This window comes from Macrobrachium rosenbergii, chromosome 30 (genome assembly GCF_040412425.1).
Source record: "Macrobrachium rosenbergii isolate ZJJX-2024 chromosome 30, ASM4041242v1, whole genome shotgun sequence".
In the NCBI taxonomy this organism is placed as follows: Eukaryota; Metazoa; Arthropoda; class Malacostraca; order Decapoda; family Palaemonidae; genus Macrobrachium; species Macrobrachium rosenbergii.
The window spans coordinates 19,900,557-19,922,575 of NC_089770.1; the positions used below are offsets into that span (position 1 = coordinate 19,900,557).

Here is a 22,019-nt window from a genome sequence, read left to right on the forward strand (position 1 = left end):
TAATACAATATTGTAATAAATATGTAATAATATAAGTTGTAAATTAATTGTTAAAAGAAGAGACTATCATATGCTTGACGATCAAACAAAGGAGAATAGGATCGTCAAGTCGTAAAATACCAACGCGTAAATCCAATAAAATCATAACATGCTCACCTGACGGGAATTGTATTTCTCTGAGATAAAATCTTCCTAAGTTTTTCTTGCTTTCCTTGTGGCAACATTTTGATAGGAGAAATGTAAGCTGAAGGGGACACTCTGACTTCATTCAAGCTCTTCTCAAGGACTGCAAGGGCATCATCACTGAAATTGAAATGGCACCCAGAAATGTATATTTTGAAAACCAAATCAATGCAAACCTACCATTCTTGTGTATAAACCAATCTGGTTCATTCTTCATGTAATCTCAACCTTTGACAGTGAGAGCAGGGTGGCTGGGAGGAGAGAAAATTTGTAAACAGTTTTCTCTATGTATGCAAGGAGTCACTTGCATAATTCAGATATGTTATTCTAAAAAAAAAAAAAAAAAAAGCCAAAATTGTACATTATAGAAGAGGGAAAATTGAAAAATGCCATCACAAAAACATGAGAATACATCCAATAGTAACTTCTCTGATTGCCACCACAGTGCTTACAGCAAAGGGTTTATGTGCTTATTTTTAATTCATTTGACAAGGGCTTGAAACAATTAAAAGAAAAGTAACTTTATGTTCTTAAAGGACTTTCCTCCATGAATAATGACCACAGGCTAAGTTACTAACAGATATTAGAATTTAGCATCACAGAAGGTAAAGAGTTTTTTATGCGAATTGAGATCAATGGCTAAATTATTAATGAAAAGTTAAATCTTTGTCAAAATAATCATGTACCTTCAATACAAACTTTTCTGAAGCTATATGAGGAAAACATGTCAAAATCTAACAGTCCACCTAATGAAAACACACTAAAAAAAAAAAAAGAAATTTACTTCTACCAATTTACTAATAAAAAGCGTGGCAGCAAGGGAAAATAAAATTTCCCTTCACTAAGTTCAAAACCTGCATGATATTTCTAGAGGCAGCTTTCAAACAGGTGACAAAGGTAAGTTCATGTATATCTGAAGCAACTCACTTATTATGCTGGTGGTTGACACGTAGGTTTCTGCTCAAACTATCAACATCTAAAGTCTTTAGCCGATCACACAATAAGTCCACTTCCCGTTCCTGCCTAGTCCTTAGTGTGTGGCACTTCATCAAAGCATGGTAAACAGTTTCTGATATGGGCAAGTCCCGCTTTCTGTGGAAAGAGCAATTACATACATACACATTAAAGTTTTATTCTAATGAATTCCTGACATACAGGCAGTTCATGCTCACTGGCAGCATTGGTTAACAGCGTTTCGGTATCACGGTACTTGGCTAGCGACGTCGTTGACCAGATTTTCAGTGCCAATCTCCGGTTAATGGTGCCGTTAACCCTTAAACGCCTACTGGACATATCATACGTCGACTAAAATTGTCTGTTGGGTGCCAAGTGGACGTACCGTCGTCGACTACAAAAATTTCAACCTTCGTCAACTTTGACTCGACCGAAATGGTAGAAAAAACACAATTGTAAGCTAAAACTCTTACATTCTAGTAATATTCAATCATGTACCTTCACTTTGCAACAAATTGGAAGTCTCTAGCACAATATTTCGATTTATGGTGAATTTTTGAAAAAAAAAAAAAAAAAAAAAAAAAAAAAAAAAAAAAAAAAAAAAAAAAAAAAAAAAAGCTTTTTCTTATGCCCGCGTAAACTCGGCGAAAATTTCAGAAATTCTTTCGTCATTTTGTCGTAATTTTTGCACTGTTCTATATTAGCCGTTACATAAAGTTTTATATATGAAAATGTGCACAATTTCATGTACAATACAACAGAAAATAACTCATGGTTGTAGCTTTTATCAGTTTTGAAATATTTTCATATAAATCGTGATAACTGCCAAAATTTCAACCTTCGGTCAACTTTGACTCGACCGAAATGGTCAAAAAACGCAATTGTAAGCTAAAACTCTTACATTCTAGTAATATTCAATCATTTACCTTCATTTTGCAACCAATTGGAAGTCTCTAGCACAATATTTCGATTTATGGTGAATTTTTGAAAAAACTTTTTTCCTTACGTCCGCGCCAGAAATTCTTTTCACACGTCGTAATGTTTGCACTGTTTTATATTAGTCATTACATAAAGTTTTATATATGGAAATGTGCACAATTTCATGTAGAATACAACAGAAAATAACTCATGGTTGTAGCTTTTATCACTTTTGAAATATTTTCATATAAATCACAATAACTGCCAAAATTTCAAGCTTCGTCAACTTTAACTCGACCAAAATGGTAAAAACGCAATTATAAGCTAAAACTCTTACATTCTAGTAATATTCAATCATGTTCCTTCATTCTGCAACAAACTGGAAGTCTCTAGCACAATATTTCGATTTATGGTGAATTTCTGGAAAAAAAAAAAAAAAAATATATATATATATAATATATATATAACGCCTGCATATATATATATATATAAATCCTACGCTGTAACTCGGCCAACATCTCAGAAATTCTTTCGTCATGTTGTCGTAATGTTTGCATCGTTTTACATTAGTCGTTTCATAAACTTTTATATATGAAAATATGCGCAATTTCATGTAGAATACAACAGAAGATAGCTCATGGTTGTAGCTTTTATCAGTTTTGAAATATTTTCACATAAATCACGATAACTGCCAAAATTTCAACCTTCGGTCAACTTTAACTTCGACCGAAATGGTAAAAAACACAATTGTAAGCTAAAACTCTTACATTCTAGTAATATTCAATCGTTTACCTTCATTTTGCAATAAATTGGAAGTCTCTAGCACAATATTTCGATTTATGGTGAATTTTTGAAAAAAACATTTTCCTTACGTCTGCGCGGTAACTCGGACGAACATCTCAGAAATTCTTTCGTCTCATTGTCGTAATATTTGCACCGTTTTATATTAGTCGTTACATAAAGTTTTATATATGAAAATGTGCGCAATTTCATGTACAATACAACAGAAAATAACTCATGGTTGTAGCTTTTATCAGTTTTGAAATATTTTCATATAAATCACGATAAATAGAAAAAATTCGACTTTCGGTCAACTTTAACTCGACCGAAATGGTCGAAAACTTCAATTGTAAGCTAAAACACTTACAGTCTAGTAATATTCAATCAATTAGCTTCTTTTTCAACAAACGGGAAGTCTCTAGCACAATATTTCGATTTATGGTGAATTTTAAAAAAAAACATTTTTTTATGTCCATGCATTACGAATTCATGCATAATTTTGTGATAATATTTTCTCTGTGTTGCTTTGATCGTTTTACAATTTGTTATAAACCAAAATCATCGCAATTTAGTGTACAATACAACTAAAAAAAATTAACTCATTAGCTTTAACCGTTGTGCTTACTGCGCGATTTGTATACAATTATGTGAGTTTTTTTTTTTGCAGTCATATATTCCAATATTTATATATGATAATGATATTTTTTTTAATTTCTGATGGTTGCATACTAAACTTTCGGCAATGACAAAAAAGGAGCAAAAAATGAACTCTTAATCTTAAAAACTAAGCGTGCTGTGATTTTTTGAAAAAAAACTTTTTCCGCTTCGGCGCTAACTCACCGAACGCCGCCGGCATACGGGAGACGTTTTTGTAAACAGAGGCTCAGCGTTTAAGGGTTAATGTCAGTAAATGCTTTGAATTTTACAATTTACAGATTTTTTGGTCTTAAAACATACAATTTTTTTTTAAATAGTATAAACCCATTACTTTTAATCAGCACTTTCATGTCCATGAAATCTTCCCACAAGTTTCAGTCCACCTTAAAAAAGAAACAAAACAGCAGTCAGCCATTAATACCACACATGCATGGGTGGACTCCAGAGTCTCAAGAGGATAACAGAATCATAATTGTATTGCCTGATCCACAAGGCAAGAACTCACACGTAAAATCATAGATTTATATAAATTCCATTAATTAAAAAAAAATTATTTTTCATCATTAACCCATTACATATCAGAAAACTGAATCTCAATTTAAGTGGAAATGACGGAGCTGCTAAATCATTAGAATTGGGCCTGTGGCATCAGCATGAAAGCAATTTGGATTGATTTTATGCATTAGAACCTGTGTCTCTCTCAAAGACAAACTGGGTGTTGGGATCATGAGACAGATATCCTTTTGAGTATAATAATTTCAAGAGTTTTATATTTTTTACACAGTCAAGTTACTAAATTCACCTTCTGGTCTGGACATGTCAGGAAATGTTGCAAGTTGGGGGACCCAAACTGCCTTAGCAAACCATTACGAATGACTAATGTAACTAAAGACAGCATTTGTCTATCCCTTTAATGCCGACTGGACGTATTTTACTTGGACAAAAGTTGTCTGTCGGGTGCCAAGTGGACGTAAAATACGTCGACTACAAAAAGTTTTTTTAAATATTCGCGGATAAATACTTATAGGCCTTGTTTGCGAAAAATTTTAAATCACGCGCCTTGAGGGATGCTGGGAGTTCACGGATCACGCTGTTGTTTTGTTTACAAGAGTGACCCAGCTGCGCATGCGCGAATTTCTTGCTTATCCCAAAAGAAAGCATCAGCTAACTCTACTGAAAATCTCAGAAATTCTTTAGTCACTTTGTCGTAATTTTTGCACCGTTTTCTATTAGCCTTTACATAAAGTTTTATATATGAAAATGTGCACAATTTCATGTAGAATACAACAAAAAGTAACTCATGGTTATAGCTTTTATCAATTTTGACATTTTCATATAAATCACGATAACTGCCAAAATTTCAACCTTCAGTCAACTTTCACTCGACCGAAATGGTAGAAAAATGCAATTGTAAGCTAAACCTCTTACATTCTAGTAATATTCAATCATTTACCTTCATTTGCAACAAACGAGAAGCCTCTACACAATATTTCGATTTATGGTGAATTTTGAAAAAAACTTTTTCCTTTTCTGCAAATAACGTTTTATATTAAAATGTGCGCAATTTCATGTAGAATACAACAAAAAATAACTCATGGTTGTAGCTTTTATCAGTTTTGAAATATTTTCATATAAATCATTAAAGGCCGAAATTTCAACCTTCGGTCAACGAATTTGACTCGAAAAAATCTTAAAAAATGCAATTGTAAGCTAAAACTCTTACATTCAAGTAATATTCAATCATTTACCTTCATTTTGCAACAAAAAACGGGAAGTCTCTAAAAAATTTCGATTTATGGTGAGTTTTGAAAAAACTTTTTTAGTGTCCGAGCGTTTAATTCATGCATCATTTTGTGATAAAATTTTCTCTGTGTTCCTTTGATCGTTTTACAATTTGTTATATACCAAAATCATTGCCATTTAGTGTACAATACAACAAAAAAAAAAATAGCTCATTAGCTTTAACAGTTTTGCTCACAGTGCGATTTGTATACAATTATAGACGAAATTTTTTTTTTGTGGTCATATATTCCAATATTTATATATGATAATGATATTTTTTTCATTTCTGATGGTTGCATACTAAACTTCAGGCAATGAGAAAAAAAGGAGCCAAAAATGAACTCTTAATCTTAAAAACTAAGCGTGCTGTGATTTTTTGAAAAAAACTTACTTTCCGCTTCGGCGCTAACTCCCAAACCCCGCCGGCATACGGCAGACACTTTTGTAAATAAGAGGCTCAGCGTTTAAGGGTTAAAAATTTCACATTCATCACGTCTTTTTAATTATTTCTAAGCCTAGCAAAGATTTTTTATTGCTTTGGGAAAAAATTGAATCATTTGCCGACATCATAAAACACACCAGATGCATATATCAGTTATAGTTTGGACGTATCGATTTTTCCAAAGAAACTATTCTGCGCGAGACCCACTTTTCCCTCCACGGCATAAGTCGCGTACCAAATAGCGCTATAGGAACCCCTGTAAGTGCGAGAAGGTTAATATCAGCTAATTCTGGAGGCTCATGCAGAGTGACTTATGATAATTCAATACAAAGAAAAATTGAATAACAAATAAGAATTAGCTTAGTCTACACTATGGTATATCGTATACATATACGGTAGACTAGCCTACATTATACTGTACTCTGTATTCACATATCGTATTATACAAACAACATAAATATATATCTTTTCCATGGATCTTTTAGAATGTTATGCCTTAATTCACTGTACCCAATAATATTGTATATATTCTTATATTGTTTTTGTATTATAAATCGTGATCACAGCAATCTATGTTTTGGTTTGGAAATCGATTATGTGGTAAGTTTATTTCGCTTTATTTAACTCAGTTCAGAGCACTTTTCTTGCTTCTAGTTAGCATAAATGAATCTCTAGATCCTTTATTTATATGGGGCAAGGTTATTTTTCGTTATACGAAGTGTTTTTAAGTTGAAATATAACTTAAGTACGTCTCATAGTGAAATTAACTTAGCTATTTTTTTCGTTAACAGATGACGTTGGCTGTTTGGGGGCATTTGTTCTGCATAAAAAAATCAATATTCTGTTCGCTATTTTCACTTGATTTCATCATAATATGAGCTTTACATATTTATCGTTTAGCAGTAATGTGTCCTTTCATGCCCAGCAGTTTTCATTAAAATACTTTCTCTCCATTTCTAATTATGAGTGAGTTTTATCCATGTTGCCAGTGCATGATAATTTATAGTCTTTAGCGGCTTGAACATTGTTTTCTCAGCTTCAGCTACAACTTGCAGCTTAAATCTAGCAGTGTATTTCCTTGCCAATCTTTTATCCATACCGAATAAGGGTATAATGTAAAAATATATCAGTCCTATTCTACTTAACTTCATTTGTACTATAACTACAGTAATTGTGTTACCCTACGATGGTTGAAATACAAGCAAAACGGCTGTTGTTATCCAATTCGGTGATAAGCAAAACAACAGTTTCTCAGTCGGTTGTTCATAGCTGTATGCATTTACACAAGAGTATAATGTTACTAACAATATTTTTATCATTCTCTTTTACTTTTTTTAACTAGGAGATGGGATAAAGAGACGGAGAAAAGAAGTTGGTCTATTGTAATTTGGTCTCTCTCGCTGCCTGATTGTATGCTGCCGCCTGCGCCTGGGCAAAATTTAAAAATATTTTATAAATATTGTCGTATCGGTGTTAACTACTTACCCTGTTGCAAAATCGAATTATTGTAAGGCGAATTATCGTAACTCGAGCACTACCCGAGTATTTTAGTAATTTTATAACAAAAAGTGCATTTAATCATGTAAATGAGATGAAAATACAGTAATCAGTGGATATTTCTCAGTGAAAAACACCGTGAGTGGGTGAATTTTCAGCGAATAATGTGTATATATATGTTCCATAGAGATATATGTGCCCGATTTCCGCTTATCGGCACCGATAAATACCTAACAGAGGCACTGATAACCGAAAATGCATATATATATGTTAACCGGGGACTGGCTGTGTATATATACATATATATGTATATATACTGTACAGTCGACCCTCATTAAGACAGACTAATAGGGGGGCCAGGGTGTCTGTCTTAGCTGACAGCCCGGTTTAACCAGCGATATCTATATATACCTATAAATATACTTTATTTCATTATTTTCATAAAGAGTATGGATAATAAACCAATGCAGAAATGTTTGAATTACAAGCTCATGGTAAAAGATGAAAAATGAAGAATAAAACATGATAAAAATGATAGAATTCAGCAGCATTTATAGATGCCTAGGCCAAGACATAAACGCACAATTGTTAAGTAAAATGAAGTGGAGTCTTCAAAATGAAGAGTAAGATTTTTTTTCTTTTTCATGTTTTTTTCATTTTAGTTATTTATTCATTATAGTTTATTATATCTATATTAATATACTTTTAAATAAATGTGAGATGATTAAGATCATTAGTAATAAAATAGTGGGACAATTAAGACCATAAGTTCACTAACACATTTTGTTTTCAACAAAAATGTTCCGTAAAACACAACAATATACATGATCAAAATTATTGTAATTCAACTTGTGAATTTTAACGATAAGAAAAACTATAAAATAAATTCATCATATCGATCTTGGAGAGGGCTGTCCTTTATTGTTATTAACATCATCATCAGTTTGCAGTCGTAAATCTGAGGACGGTTTGGGAATATGATTTGCAAGTGATGACATACCACCACAACAGACTGTTGTGGGCTGTCATTGGCTAGCAAATCTCCATGGTAACCAGCCAGCCAATCAGCTTTTAGCTGTGTTCTGTCTGAGAAAGAACTTTTGCTCAGAGAAGCTGACGATGACATAGGTGCATGTGTTTTGAATACAAAACATAGTTTTTAATAGTGTATGTATTTTACTGGTTGCACGAAGAATAGAATGAATTCCTTCTTATTACTTTGAGTGCAAAATTGTTGTTTGCAAAATTTTTGTTTCAGAGATTCTTCAGCAACAAAATGCATATATTTTTTTTGCTTCAGAAGATATTTACTAAGGCTACGTTTGAAATACCTTTAAAACAAAATTACTCTCTCTTTAATCTCTCGGGGATAGAATTACGCTGCATAGAGGAAACTGGCAATTTTCTCTCTCTGTGTCATTTGCTACGTAAACACAGATAGAATTATGCTGCATAGAGGGAACTGGTAATTCTCTCTCTCTCTCTCTCATGTCATTTGCCACGTAAACACAAGAATTGCTCAGTAACTCAGCTTTTGTCTTCATAAAGTTTACCTTTGTCATGTCTTTTCTTCACTAAAAAAACATACAAAGCATCGTACTGTAGCTACCAGTCAGGCAGCAGATAAGTAAAACTGTTAATGATCAATGATTGGCTACGATACTTCCTACTGTTCCAGACAATAGCGTTTCTTAATGACAGTATGTACTGTGCGCAAGTTAAAAGCATTTCAGTTCAGTATAGTATAAATACAGAACATTATATAAAATGAAAATATAAATGACAAGTTTTTTATTTACCTTTGGTAAATAAAAAGGAAAATGGTACGTGACGAGTGGAAGAACAGTGACTATCTTATATTGTGGTCGAACGTTATGTATTTTAAATCGACTAACCCTCTTCGGTGTCCGTCTTATCCGATATCCAGATTAATGAGGTCTGGCTTAACGAGAGTCGACTGTATGTGCATATACACAGGCAGTCCCTGGTTACTTACTGGTGGGGGTTCTGTTCCAACGGCGTGACAATAAATGAAAACCGCCGATTTTTTGCTATCAGCGCCAATACTTGCTGACAAGCGGAAATCAGTGCATATTGGTGCTGACAATCGCTGATTTTCGTTGCTAGACAAGCGCCGAAAAACCGGATTGCCGATAAACAAGGACTGCCTGTATATATATAGTCATACCCTGAAATTACACGAGTTTAGGTTCCAGAACCCTTCGCGCAAGGCAAATTTTTTTGCGGGAGTTTGGCACAGTCTCTAAAAATGCTAATAAATGCTTATTTCTAAAGCTTAAACACTAAATATGACCCTAATCATGCTCCCAAATTATCAAACTGACTTTTAAATGAAATTAAAGTTACTGTAATTTCATGTAAAAATTAGCTTAATACATTACCCTTACAAAAAACAAATAAATGATTGATATAAAAATAGAGTTGGAGGAGAACTTCTGTCTCTCTCCCCTTCCGACTAATCTATTTTTAGAAGTCTTCTCAACCTCTTTTTAATAACTTCTTTATTCTACGTCTCTTTCCCTTTGTTTTGAAATGTTTTTTCATGAACAAACAGTGTTTTGTATTTGGACCAATACAAATCTTAGTTATTATGTCTATGTTTTAGAAAATATTTGCCACACTAGCGCATTTACACTTCGTAGACGGTACAGGTAAAATTAGATCAATTTAAACTATCTACTGTACAAGTAAAGACGTACAGAGAAATAATAAGTTTTAAAAATGTGTAAGCGCTAACTATGAACTAGAGAGAGAGAGAGATTAGGGTTATCCTTACTTAAGAGAGTGAAATTATTTATCAATTATTACAGAGAGAGAGAGAGAGAGAGAGAGAGAGAGATGAGAGAGAGAGATTCTTACAGAGATATCATGTTAAATTATTTAGAGATCTTACTTGAAATATCATTTAAATTATTTAAATTATTAGCAGAAGAGAGAGAGAAGAGAGAGAGAAAGAGAGAGAGAGAGAGAGAGAGAGAGTTATTCTTACAGATATCGAAAGATGGAAATTCAGTATTAAAGTAACTTTTAAATGAAAATGAAAGTTACTGTAATTTCATTTAAAAGTTAGCTTAAAAAAAGAAATAAATGGTTGATGTAAGAATATAGGAGTGTGTGTAGTATACTATTTCTGGCCCCCCAATTCCACTGGTCTATTTTTAGAAGTCTTCTCAACTTTGTTTTTAAAAACTTTTTTATTCTATCTCTCTCTTTGTTCTGAAATGCTTTAAGTCTCTATGTTTTAGAACAGTGCATTTACTGTTTGTAGTAACTTTTAAATTAGATCAATTTAAAATTATCTACTGCACATTTACAGAGAAACAGTAATACATAGGTTGCTAATAAAATGGTTGATGTAGAATAGAGAGAGAGAGAGTGTGAGATATCTATATAACAGTTGTTCTTACTTAATTCCACTGGTGTTCTATTTTGAAATTTTTTCAACTTTGTTTTTAAAAAATCTTTGACCAACTAATTCTATCTCAACTCTTTGTTGTTATGTTAAATGCATTAAGTCTTACAAAAGTTTTAGAAAAGAAATTTGTTTTTTAAAATTTGTAGACAGTATCACATAAAATTTTGTATTAATTTAAAATTATTATTATTATTTAATTTATTAATGTTTGAAACAGTAATACATTATTAGGTAAAAAACTATCAATGAAACAAATAAACATGTACATGTAGATAGAGATTCTCTCATCTCAGTAGAGAGAGAGAGAGAGAGAGAGAGAGAGAGAGAGAAATTATTACTTTTATTATTTACCTTACAGCTTGAAAAATGATATTTTTATGATAAAATTCTTGTACATACTTACCCGGCAGAAATTTTTATTAGCTATAGTCTCCGGCGTTCCCGACAGAAAAAATTATGTGGAAAATCTTTGACCAACTCAGGTGATCAACCTCCCCCTTCTTTGACTGGCGGGAATAGGAAACCATTCCGTTTTCTAATCAGATTTTCTCTTCCACCTGTCTTGAGGGGAGGCTAAATCGACCATTCATGACTTCTGCTTATGTACAAAAGATGTTTTATCATAAAAAATTTTTGGAATACATATTTAAAATATGATTGGCACCAGGAGGGTCACATAATATCTAAATTTTGTATATGTTGTAGGATATAAAAACCATTATTCTTACCTGATTGGGCAGATTATTATTATTTAATCTGCTATCAAGAGCTTGTGAATGTGTACATACTTACCCGGCAGATATATACTTAGCTATAGTCTCCGGCGTTCCCGACAGAATTTCAAATCTCGCGGGACACTCTGCCAGGTAGGTCAGGTGATCTACCTTACCCGCCGCTGGGTGGCGGGAATAGGAACCATTCCCTGTTTTCTAATCAGATTTTCTCTTCCACCTGTCTCCTGAGGGGAGGCTGGGCGGGCCATTAATCGTATATATCTGCCGGTAAAGTATGTACAAAACTTTATTTTATCATAAAAATCATTTTTGTACATGCAACTTACCCGTCAGATATATACTTAGCTGAATGGCACCCTTGGAGGAGGGCAAGAGACAGCTAATAACTAAAAACAGGAAACAACATATGTTGTAGGATAAACAAAAAACCATGGTTCTTACCTGATTGGGCAGAAGACTTCATGGATACTGTCTATGAGTCTGCTTGCCTCAAGAGCTTCAGCGAGGATGTGACCTGTGACTGACAGCCCTTCTGGATCGTGCCAATGGGGATGACCCACTAACATGGCAGAGCCTATATTATGGATCGTGTCAAAGGGGGCTGACCCACCCAATCACTTACATGACCGAGCCTACACCTGAATCATATCAATGGGGGCTATCCCTCTTACATGACAGAGCTAGGTGTCCATACAAAAATACAAGGAACATGACAACCAATCCCGACCACCTGACCAATCCTAACCTTGTTAGTGATAAGAATTGAAAAATATAGAAGCATAATTCCATCACCCTCTTCAACCAACCATAAAAACACACAATAACCAAGCCTTAAAAACAACTAAATTAACTAAACTAAATAGGATTGGAGCTTCAGCTCCTTCCTGTCCCAGCACCGAATCCTGTACGTGTATTATGCTCCTAGAGAGAAGCACTTATCTTCCCAGCAGCGAGAATATAGAAGCTCTAATATCTCGTAATGTAATGAGATGCGAACGTTGAATTACACACCTCCAATAGGTTGCCTCTATAATAGACTGGAGAGACAACGTCTTGTGAAAAGCCAAGGATGTAGCAATGGCTCTCTCACTGAGTGTGCTTTAACTCTAATAAGCTTAAAAATGCTCATCCTCACACCGAATCCGAGATATGCGCTCCTAGATGAAGCACGTATCCTTAATAAAAAATGAGATGCAAAAGCGCATTCTTTGAGATCGTCTTGTGAAGGATTCCTGACAGAGCACCAAAGACTTGGTGCTCATCCTCCCAGACAGATTTCTTCTTTTCTAATGAAAAATTTAAGGCTTCTGACAGGGCATAGAGTCCTCTCACCAGAGACTCATGTCTTCTTATCAAGGTAGAATTTGAAACCGGACACAGACCTTTCTTGCCCTGTCATTCAAAAGTTCTTGGCCATGGTTTAGAAGGGTTTTCATTCTTCGCTAAGAAGAATGGTTTAAAGGAGCAAATAGCTGAGTCTTTCTTAAAACCAACCCTACCTTCTAAAGCTTGTATTTCACTTATTCTCTTAGCTGAAGCAAGAGCAAAGAGAAAAGTGACTTCCTGGTGAGATCCCTGAAGGAAGCTTTTGAGGAGGTTCAAATTTTTAGACATTAAAATTTTAAAACCATGTCTAAATTCCAACTGGGAGGTTTCGAGGTCTTGAATTTTGACGTTTCAAAAGACCTTATAAGGTCATGAAGGTCTTTGTTTTCAGAGATATTCAGATCTCTGTGTCTGAAAACTGAAGATAACATACTCCTGTATCCTTTGGTTGTGGATACAGCGAGGTTGCAATGTTCCCTCAAAAGATAAGGAAATCAGCAATGTTTGTCACAGAGGTACTGGAAGAGGATATCTTCTTGGTCCTGCACCATCTTCTAAAGACCTCCCACTTCGACTGGTAGAGCGCGAAGGGTTGAGGATCTCCTGGCTCTTGCAATAGCCTTTGCAGCTTTGTGCGAAAAACCCTTCGCTCTGACCAGACCTTCGATAGTCTGAAGGCAGTTAGACTGAGAGCGGGGAGATTCTTGTGGAATCTGTTGAAGTGGGGCTGTTTGAGAAGATCGTTCCTGTGTGGAAGCGATCTGGGAAAATCTACATCCATTCCAGTACCTCTGTGAACCAATCTTGAGCTGGCCAAAACGGAGCTACCAGGGTCAGTCTCGTGCCTTCCGATGATGCAAACTTTCTTCACTTCTCCCAGGATCTTGAATGGGGAAAAGCATATCCGTCTAATCCTGTCCAATCTAGGAGAAGACTGTCTATTGCAACTGCTCTCGGGTCCGAGATCGGAGAGCAGTAGTTTCAATCTTGCATTCCAGTGGGTTGCAAAGAGGTCGATATTCGGCCTTCCCCACAGGTTCCACAGCTTTTGCAAACTTCTGAATGGAGAGTCCACTCTGTGGGAAGGACCTTGATCCTTCCTGCTGAGAAGGTCGGCCCTCACATTCCTTTCCCCCTGTACAAATCTGGTGAGGAGTCTGATCTTTCTCTCCTGAGCCCACAACAGCAACGTTTTTGCTGTTTCGTAAAGGGAGAAGGAATGTGTTCCTCCCTGTTTCCTGATATAAGCCAGGGCTGTAGTGTTGTCTGAGTTCACTTGGACTACTTGTCCTGAGACTAGGAACTCGAACTGGATGAGAGCCAAATGAACTGCTGACAGCTCTTTCTTGTTGATGTGCCAGTTCACCTGGTCCCCCTTCCCAGGTGCCTGACACTTCTCTCGACCCTAGTGTTGCCCCCATCCCGACTCTGAGGCGTCTGAGAACAACACTAGGTGTAGGGCTCGGTTGAAGAGACAATCCTTTGTTTAATTTTCTGAGGGGTCTAACCACCAGTTGAGATCCTCTTTTATCTTGTCCGATATTTGGAACAAAGTTGCTAAGTCCTGAGACTTCTGGTCCATCTCTCCTTTAGGTAGAACTGAAGGGGTCTCAGATGAAGTTTTCCCAAAGAAACGAACTGTTCCAGCGAGGAAATGGTCCCCAGCAGACTCATCCATTCCCTCGCCGAACAATGTTCTTTCTCTAGAAAGACTGTCACCTTTTCTATGCAGCGATCTATTCTTTCCCGGGATGGAAAGGCTAGAAAATCCCGAGAATCCATCAGAATCCCCAGGTAAACAATGCTCTGCTGAGGAACAACCTGGGACTTCTGTAGGTTTACTAATAGTCCTAGGACTGGGTCAGGTTTAGGGTGATCGACAAGTACTCCAGACAACTGTCCTTTGATTGAGCTCGAATCAGCCAATCGTCGAGATACATTGATATCCTCACTCCCTCTAGATGAAGCCAGCGTGCCACATTCCTTAAAATGCCCGTGAACACTTGGGGGCCGTCGAAAGTCCAAAGCACAGGGACCTGAACTGAAAAACTTTTCCTGAATCACGAACCTCAGGAACTTTTCTTGAAGAGGGATGAATGGGTATGTGGAAATAAGCGTCCTGAAGGTCCAGGGAGACCATCCAATCCCCTGGACGAAGAGCTGAAAGAACCGAAGAGGTAGTCTCCATTTTGAACTTCGTCTTGATAACGAAAGAAATTCAGGGCGCTTACATCCAGAACCGGTCTCCAACCCCCCCGAGGATTTCGGAACCAGAAAAAGACGTTGTAAAACCCGGGGAATGGAGGTCTTGAACTGGTTCTATTGCTTCCTTTTCTAGCATTTGTTCCACTGCTAGAAGAAGAGCCTGGTTCTTGATGGGATCCTTGTATCTGGCTGATAACTCCTGGGAGTTGATTGTTAAGGAGGACTTTCCTGAAGGGGATGAGGTAACCTCTTCTTAGAATGGAGAGGGACCAGTCGTCCGCCCCTCTCTGTGCCCAGACCTCGGCAAATCTCAGCAGTCTGGCACCCACTGTTGTCTGGAGTACTTGATCTCATTTGGTCTTTTTGATAGGACGTGAGGAAGACCTTCCTCTTCTCTCTGGTCTTTTGCTCCTGAAGGAGGCTCTTGACGAAGGACCACCTCGAAAGGGCTCCTGAAAGGGGCCTTCTCCTTCTTGGCGAAAGGAACAGCAGGTCTCATCCTCTTGGAAGACTGAGCCCAGAAGATCCTGTGTCGCCTTCTCCGATAAGGAACGAGAAATCTCCTTCACAGTTTCTTGAGGAAAAGATGGGAGAAGAGGAGCAAAAACAGAAGAGGATCTCTGGAGAGGAGAGACAGATTTAGTGAGGAAAGAGCTGAATACTGATCTTTTCTTGAGAATTCCAGCTCCAAACAAAGGCAGCGACTTCAGAAGATCCGTCCCTCACTGCTTTGTCCAAACAAGACAAAACACTGCAAAGTCATCCATGCTGAGGAATTCGGGGTCCCGAGTCCTCCTGGCCAAAGCCCCAAGAGACCAATCCATAAAGTTGAAAACCTCCACAACTCTAAAAAGGCCCTTGAGGAGATGGTCCAGCTCACACATTCCCCAAGTTGCCTTCGCTGAAGAAGGAGAGAGTCTTCTGGAGGAGTCCACCAGATTAGAAAAATCTGATCCAGCAGATGAGGGGAGACCCAACCCCATCAGTTCCTTGGTCTCATACCACATTCCTGACTTTCCCAAAAGTTTCAAGAAGGAGGAAAAGAAAACAGTCTTGCCTGCATCCTTCTTAGACTGCATCCACTCCCCAAAGCCCTTTAAAAGCCTTCTTCATGGAAATCGTAGGGCGCATCTTGACAAAGAGGAGGGTTTGATGACTTGGTGCTGTCCCATAAAGATCCCGGAGAAGGAGGGCAGCATGACAAAGAGAATCTCCAAACTCCTGAACCAGTAAAGCAGCCAACCTTTGTAATCTGATATCCAGCGTCTTTAGGAGAATCATCCTCTGAAACTTCCTCCAAAGGCCAGCCGGAGAAGGAAGGCTTGAAGGAAGAGGGCGCCTATCAGGAGAAGAAGCCTGGATGGAGAAGCACTCCTGTCCACTGGAGAACTGCCCAGGAGAATGCGCCTGCTGCCAGACTGGCGCCTGACAGGAGAGGGCTCTTGTCCACTGAAGAGCCCTTCCAGGGAGAGGCGCCTAAAGCAGAATAACGCCTGGCAGGAGAATGGTGCTTGCTGGAAGGGGGAGCTTATCACGGAGAGGCTTGGCAGAGAAGAGCGCCTGTCAAAAGGAGAAGTCTGTGAGGCGCTATTCGAGAAGAAGAGCGCCGAGAGAGCGCCTGGAAGGAGCGCGCTTCCCCTCTCCGATGACGCGCCTGGAAGAGAAGCGCCTGCTGGGAGAAGGAGAGCGCCTGCTTGGAGAAGAGCGCCTCCTTGAAGAAAAAGTTTGCTGCTGGAAGGAGCGCTTGGGGAGAAAAGCGTCGGCTTGAAGAAGGGGCGCTTACTGGAACTCTTGATAGGAAGAAAATCATCCTTCCTTACGAGAGAGAATCCTTGGCAAGAGAACCCAACAGAGCCAGCAAGATGCTGCGAGCTTGAGCCTGGAGGCCGACCAAAATCTGCTTGGTCGACTCCTTGAACTCCTACTGGAGAAGAGGAGGGGATCTTGGGCTCTCTTCTTGACAATAGGAGAATCCTCTGGGAAGCGCTCAGGGCTCGAGTCCAAGCTCCCCTCTGGGAGCCTTCCAGGACCTCTTCAGAGGGCGCGACTCCTCAGCTGAACTCCAACCACGCCTTGGAGAAGAAGAAGTCAGGCGGCGAAAAACACTTCCTCAGGATGCCTTTCCTATGGCGATCCAAGGCAGCCTGGGACGCAACAACAGGGTCTGCCGAAGGGACGCCTGACCGTTGGGGATGCTCTACATCCTCCTTGCGGCTTTCGACATTCCTCCTCCACTGGTCCTGGGAGTTTGGAAGAGGTCTAGGCCTAGGAGCAATGCGGAGCCGATCAGACGCCCCCTCCACTGCACTGGGGACACTGCACACATCACTGTCACTCTTACCTTCTTTCATCCATAGCGCAGTCTGCGATTTCATCCTAAGGATCTCCGCCTTCATAGCAGCCATTTCAGAAGACGAATCCACAGGTTCGATGAAGGGAGAAGGGGCTGAAACCAGGAGTATTAGGAGAGTCTACAGTGTTAGGTTTACTACTTCAAGCTCATTAGAAAGAGACCTACTAGAGCTTCTAGAGGAAGCCTTCCTAACTCTATCCTTCTCAGTTTCTTTACATAGGAAGTCAAAACCTTCCATTCCTTCTCAGACAGATTTCTCATTCCTTACACCTATTGTCAAAAGAGCAATCATTCCCCTACACCTCATGCAAACAGTGTGAGGGTCTGCCAAGCTTTCGGCAACCTCACCTTACACTCTTGCCTAACACACACACGAAACACAGGTGCAACATTAATATCAGACATCTTGATAGAAAAATCCAAAAGCAAATCAAAAACCAGTCCACAATAAGCGTATGCCAAGCCAAAGATCCAATACGTCACCAAAATCCGTCCAAAAGATCCTCAGCAAGCGAGAAAAAAAAATCAAAGCAGGAGGAACCAACAACAGATGTTGCGGAACCAGCGACAGAGAAAATCTGATTAGAAAACGGGAATGGTTCCTATTCCGCCACCCAGCAGCGGGTATGGTAGATCACCTGACCTACCTGCGCGTGTGCCGCGAGATTTGAATTTCTGTCGGGAACGTCGGAGACTATAGCTAAGTATATATCTGACGGGTAAGTTGCATGTACAGGTTCCAATGAAAAGTTTGCATCTATGAATTCACGCAACTTGAATCGCGCAAGTTCGGGGTATTACTGTACATACACACACACACACATATATATATTATATATATATATATATATATGAATTTTTTTATCACACCGTGATTTATATACAATCATGAAGCTATAAATGTCGCTCAATATCAAATTCACGCTACCTCGGGAATATCTCCGATGGAGAATTATCACCGAAGGGGAATTTATAAGTGATAAATGGATTGGTACTGTCGGGTCGCGAACCCACGACACAGCACAGACCCAGCAACCCCAGTCGACGTTACCACTGAGCTATCAAGAGAGGTATAGGTTAATCCCGGGTTTTCTGTACTTATTTTACCCGTCGCGAGAGGGGAAATTGTACTTAGCCTCGGCATTAACCCACCTCCGCCATGGTAGTTCATTGGTACGTTTGGGACACGCAGCTCTTATTATAAATTTTTTTATCACACCGTGATTTATATACAATCATGAAGCTACAAATGTCGCTTAGTATCAAATTCACGCTACCTCGGGAATATCTCCGATGGAGAATTATCACCGAAGGGGAATTTATAAGTGATAAATGGATTGTACTGTCGGGTCGCGAACCCACGACACAGCACAGACCCAGCAACCCCAGTCAACGTTACCACTGAACTATCAAGAGAGGTATAAGTTAATCCCGGGTTTTCTGTACTTATTTTACCCGTCGCGAGAGGGGAAATTGTACTTAGCCTCGGCAACACAGAATGGCAAGTTTGGCCTCTGTGCCTCAAGCCTGCAGAGCTGATGGGAGCTAAAACTACAACTAAACATGATTCCTACCCAAAAGAACACAACCATTTTGCTTGAAAAAAGGTGGCTCTTGGTCAGCTCAGGGTAGCTTTCTCCAAGAAGGAGCAATGGCTCTGCAACTCAAGTCCAACATTATTTACTCTAATGAACTTTGTTTGTACCTACCTAAGAGAAACAAAGCAAATAAAACTAAGCATAATACCACAATCAAAACAAAAGTAGAGCATGATATTATCATGTATGAACTCTAATACATAAGGTTCCTCACTTACCCAGGATGGGGTTGATGGTGAAAACCTATACCTGTTCATAACACATAAGGGGAAGACTAGGAGAAATCTCCCCTGCCACAACTATAGGTGCTAATGCACAGCAGTATTCCTACTGGATATAGACGGCCCTCATGTAGTTAGGAGTGAACACAGAGTTACACCTCCTGATAGCCTAACTAAAGACTCAGGGCTGCTAGCAACAGCACACTCACTACCAATTGCAATCAGTTATCTGGCTTGGATGAATCGCTACAATAACCATGGGACAAGAAGATACAGACTTACCATAACTATCCTAATGTGACTGCGATCTAACTCAGTCCACGGAGGACTGAATGCAAAGGCAGGAGACAGAGGGCACAATCCTTGAACAGTCGCCGGGACTACCAGGCCTATTGGCAGGGGTGCTGAGGTGACAAGCAAGGCTGCATCCGTGGAGTGGCCAAAGGAATGAGGGGACACTGTCCCTGCCAATGCACTGGATACATTTGATGCAAATGACTCACACTGTTACACAAAATTCAATTCTACATTTTACTGGGTAAATATCTAATTGCATTAAATCTAGCCTACTACCCTGAGCTGACATTTGGGTGTAGAGGGATCTATATTCAATAGAGAAGAATCTATAAACTTATCTCTGTCTTCTTGACTAGGTGTTAATTCTAAAGAAAGCCTAGATTCAAGACTGTTCTGTTTACTCTCTCCTAAGTCTAGCCTTCCCTTCTAATTCGGCAATTAATCATCATCTCTATCTCTACCATAGACCAACCCTTGCAGTGATCACAGAGGTTCTCTGAATCGCTATTCACCTCTCAATGATCCATGCATAGTTCGTGCATACGTATGTCAATTAACCCAATCTGGTTTAGCAACACTTACTTTACAAAATCTAACAGATTTCGATAAGGAAGATTGAAAAGAAGAATCCATGTTGCCAAATACAGACCAAAACCAGACAAACCATTTGTTAACCAAGAAAACAAACCCAAATTTTAGAGCACTTGTCTAAACAGCTGGCCGCATTCGCCGACTAGAGGAGAATGACAACCGAAACGTTCGCCGTCTTACCCCCATCCTCCAAAGGGTTGGGGGTAACTATTGGGAGTGTTTGTTAATAATTCTTTCAGTTTTAACACTTGCTGAACCTGCGCCAAGTAGCTGCAGATAAAGCTAATGATAGAGGGTAAGTTTCAACTAAAAAATTACTTTTTTGTATTTACAAGCTGTATACTGTACTACAAACCTTATTTATGATTACAGACATTCTACTGTAAGCCTACGTAAAGAGCATTTCTTGTTATCTTATTACAGTACTCAATTTTACTTGAAACCACAGAATGCATTGACTGATGCTGTATGTGCTTAACACAACACACATGTACATAGAAATAAATTGTACAGTACTCCAATGAGATGTTTGTTGTATTTCTATAAAGAGGTTTGTTTATTTCTTTTTACAAAAATAATTCTGGCTAGATGGAACCTTTTAGGGTTCTATCTCTCTACTGTGCTAGGCTATAATTATGGCCTAGAGCTACATGAAATATCAACAATAGCCCTAACTAATATATATCCTCTTTTTGTTATTTAAATGATACAGTACTTTTTTTGGTTGTGTATATGGCTGGGACCTAAGCTGAGATGTACATGTTGAGTACCCAAATTGTGAAAAGTACTTTTAACACTGGAATTTTGCATGTCAGATGTCAATCTCATGTAAAATACAAAAGTGAAGTGCTTACCATTCAAGATTTTACTTCATCATTAGACAATCACCCATAAATACTAGGACAGATAATAAACTTCTCCTCATGAAGATGGGGAAAAATTACCAGATTTAATTTTACATTACGCTTTGCTACCATCAAGTGCACCGTGTACCTATTATGTTGAAAAAGTAATAAAAATTTTCAACATTTCAGGATGCAGGAGGTCTCCATTCTTAACAAAATCTACTTTATAGATATGGAAAGTAGGATAATTTCAACAAAATACAATACAATACTCACTTCTTATTCTTCATAGCATTGGTGTAAGTAATCCAATCCAAATGTAACCTTGTATTTACCTCTTCTAATTGACTCTGGAGGTACTGGTACTTAGATCGAATAGCTTCCAGAGTTTTTTGGCTGTGTGGATCCAACTGCCTTGCCTGCAGGGATGATAAAAGCCTGAAAAAAGCAAATTTTAGTGTTAAATAATTTAGTTACATCACTGAGTCAACAAACCTACATCAAATACAGCTGACCCAAAGTTTTTTTTCTTAAAAAATTATCTACATCATACTCAATGAACTATAATCTTTAACAAACTTTCCCACCAACTGTATACTGTACTTCCAAACTAAAAGGTCCACAACACATGCTACATCCAACAAGTTCTGACTTCACCTTCCTTATGTGTGTGCCTCCATAATGATAATAGTACTGTACTGCATTGTGCTGAAGGTTACCCAGGATAACCATTTTTACTGATTTTTTGATGTACCTTTTTCTTTCTGATTCATTTACTCATTTCTTCTGTTTTGGTGACTTTGTTTTTGCTTTTTCATCCCAATAAATTTTCTCTTTTTACATAGCAAGACACAAGGTACAATGCCATCCATTGGTGGTTACTATGGAAATTATTCAATTTCATTTTGTTTTCCTTTTCTTTTCTTTCCATATTTTGTTCTCAATTCTTTCAGTTTTGCAGTTTCTGCTGGGCTAGGAAAATAAACACACTTTTATCTTTTCTTAGCAAAGGGATATGCATGGATCAGTTGGGATATGGGGATCCCTTACCTTTTAATCCATGGAAAACAGTTGATGACTTACCATCGGCTCTCGTGACAGATTGCATTCTTGTGATGTTCCATCACAGAACGTCCTACTTGCTGAGCACTGATCAGTTTCTGATCAGCTGCCAACATATGGGTAGCAGATATGTTTATC

At 38.2% G+C, this 22,019-nt stretch overlaps 1 protein-coding gene across 1 annotated transcript in view; it reads right to left on the bottom strand.

The window, feature by feature from the left end:
• The window catches only part of Nup214 (nuclear pore complex protein Nup214), a 96,585-nt gene that overhangs the window by 18,230 nt on the left and 56,336 nt on the right, over positions 1-22,019 (bottom strand). Inside the window, exons 11-13 of the mRNA XM_067131969.1 lie at positions 21,096-21,257; positions 1,111-1,275; positions 157-303 (exon numbers count right to left, since the gene is read on the bottom strand). Coding sequence (XP_066988070.1) covers positions 157-303; positions 1,111-1,275; positions 21,096-21,257 — 474 coding nt within the window. The remainder of the gene's footprint in view (positions 1-156; positions 304-1,110; positions 1,276-21,095; positions 21,258-22,019) is intronic.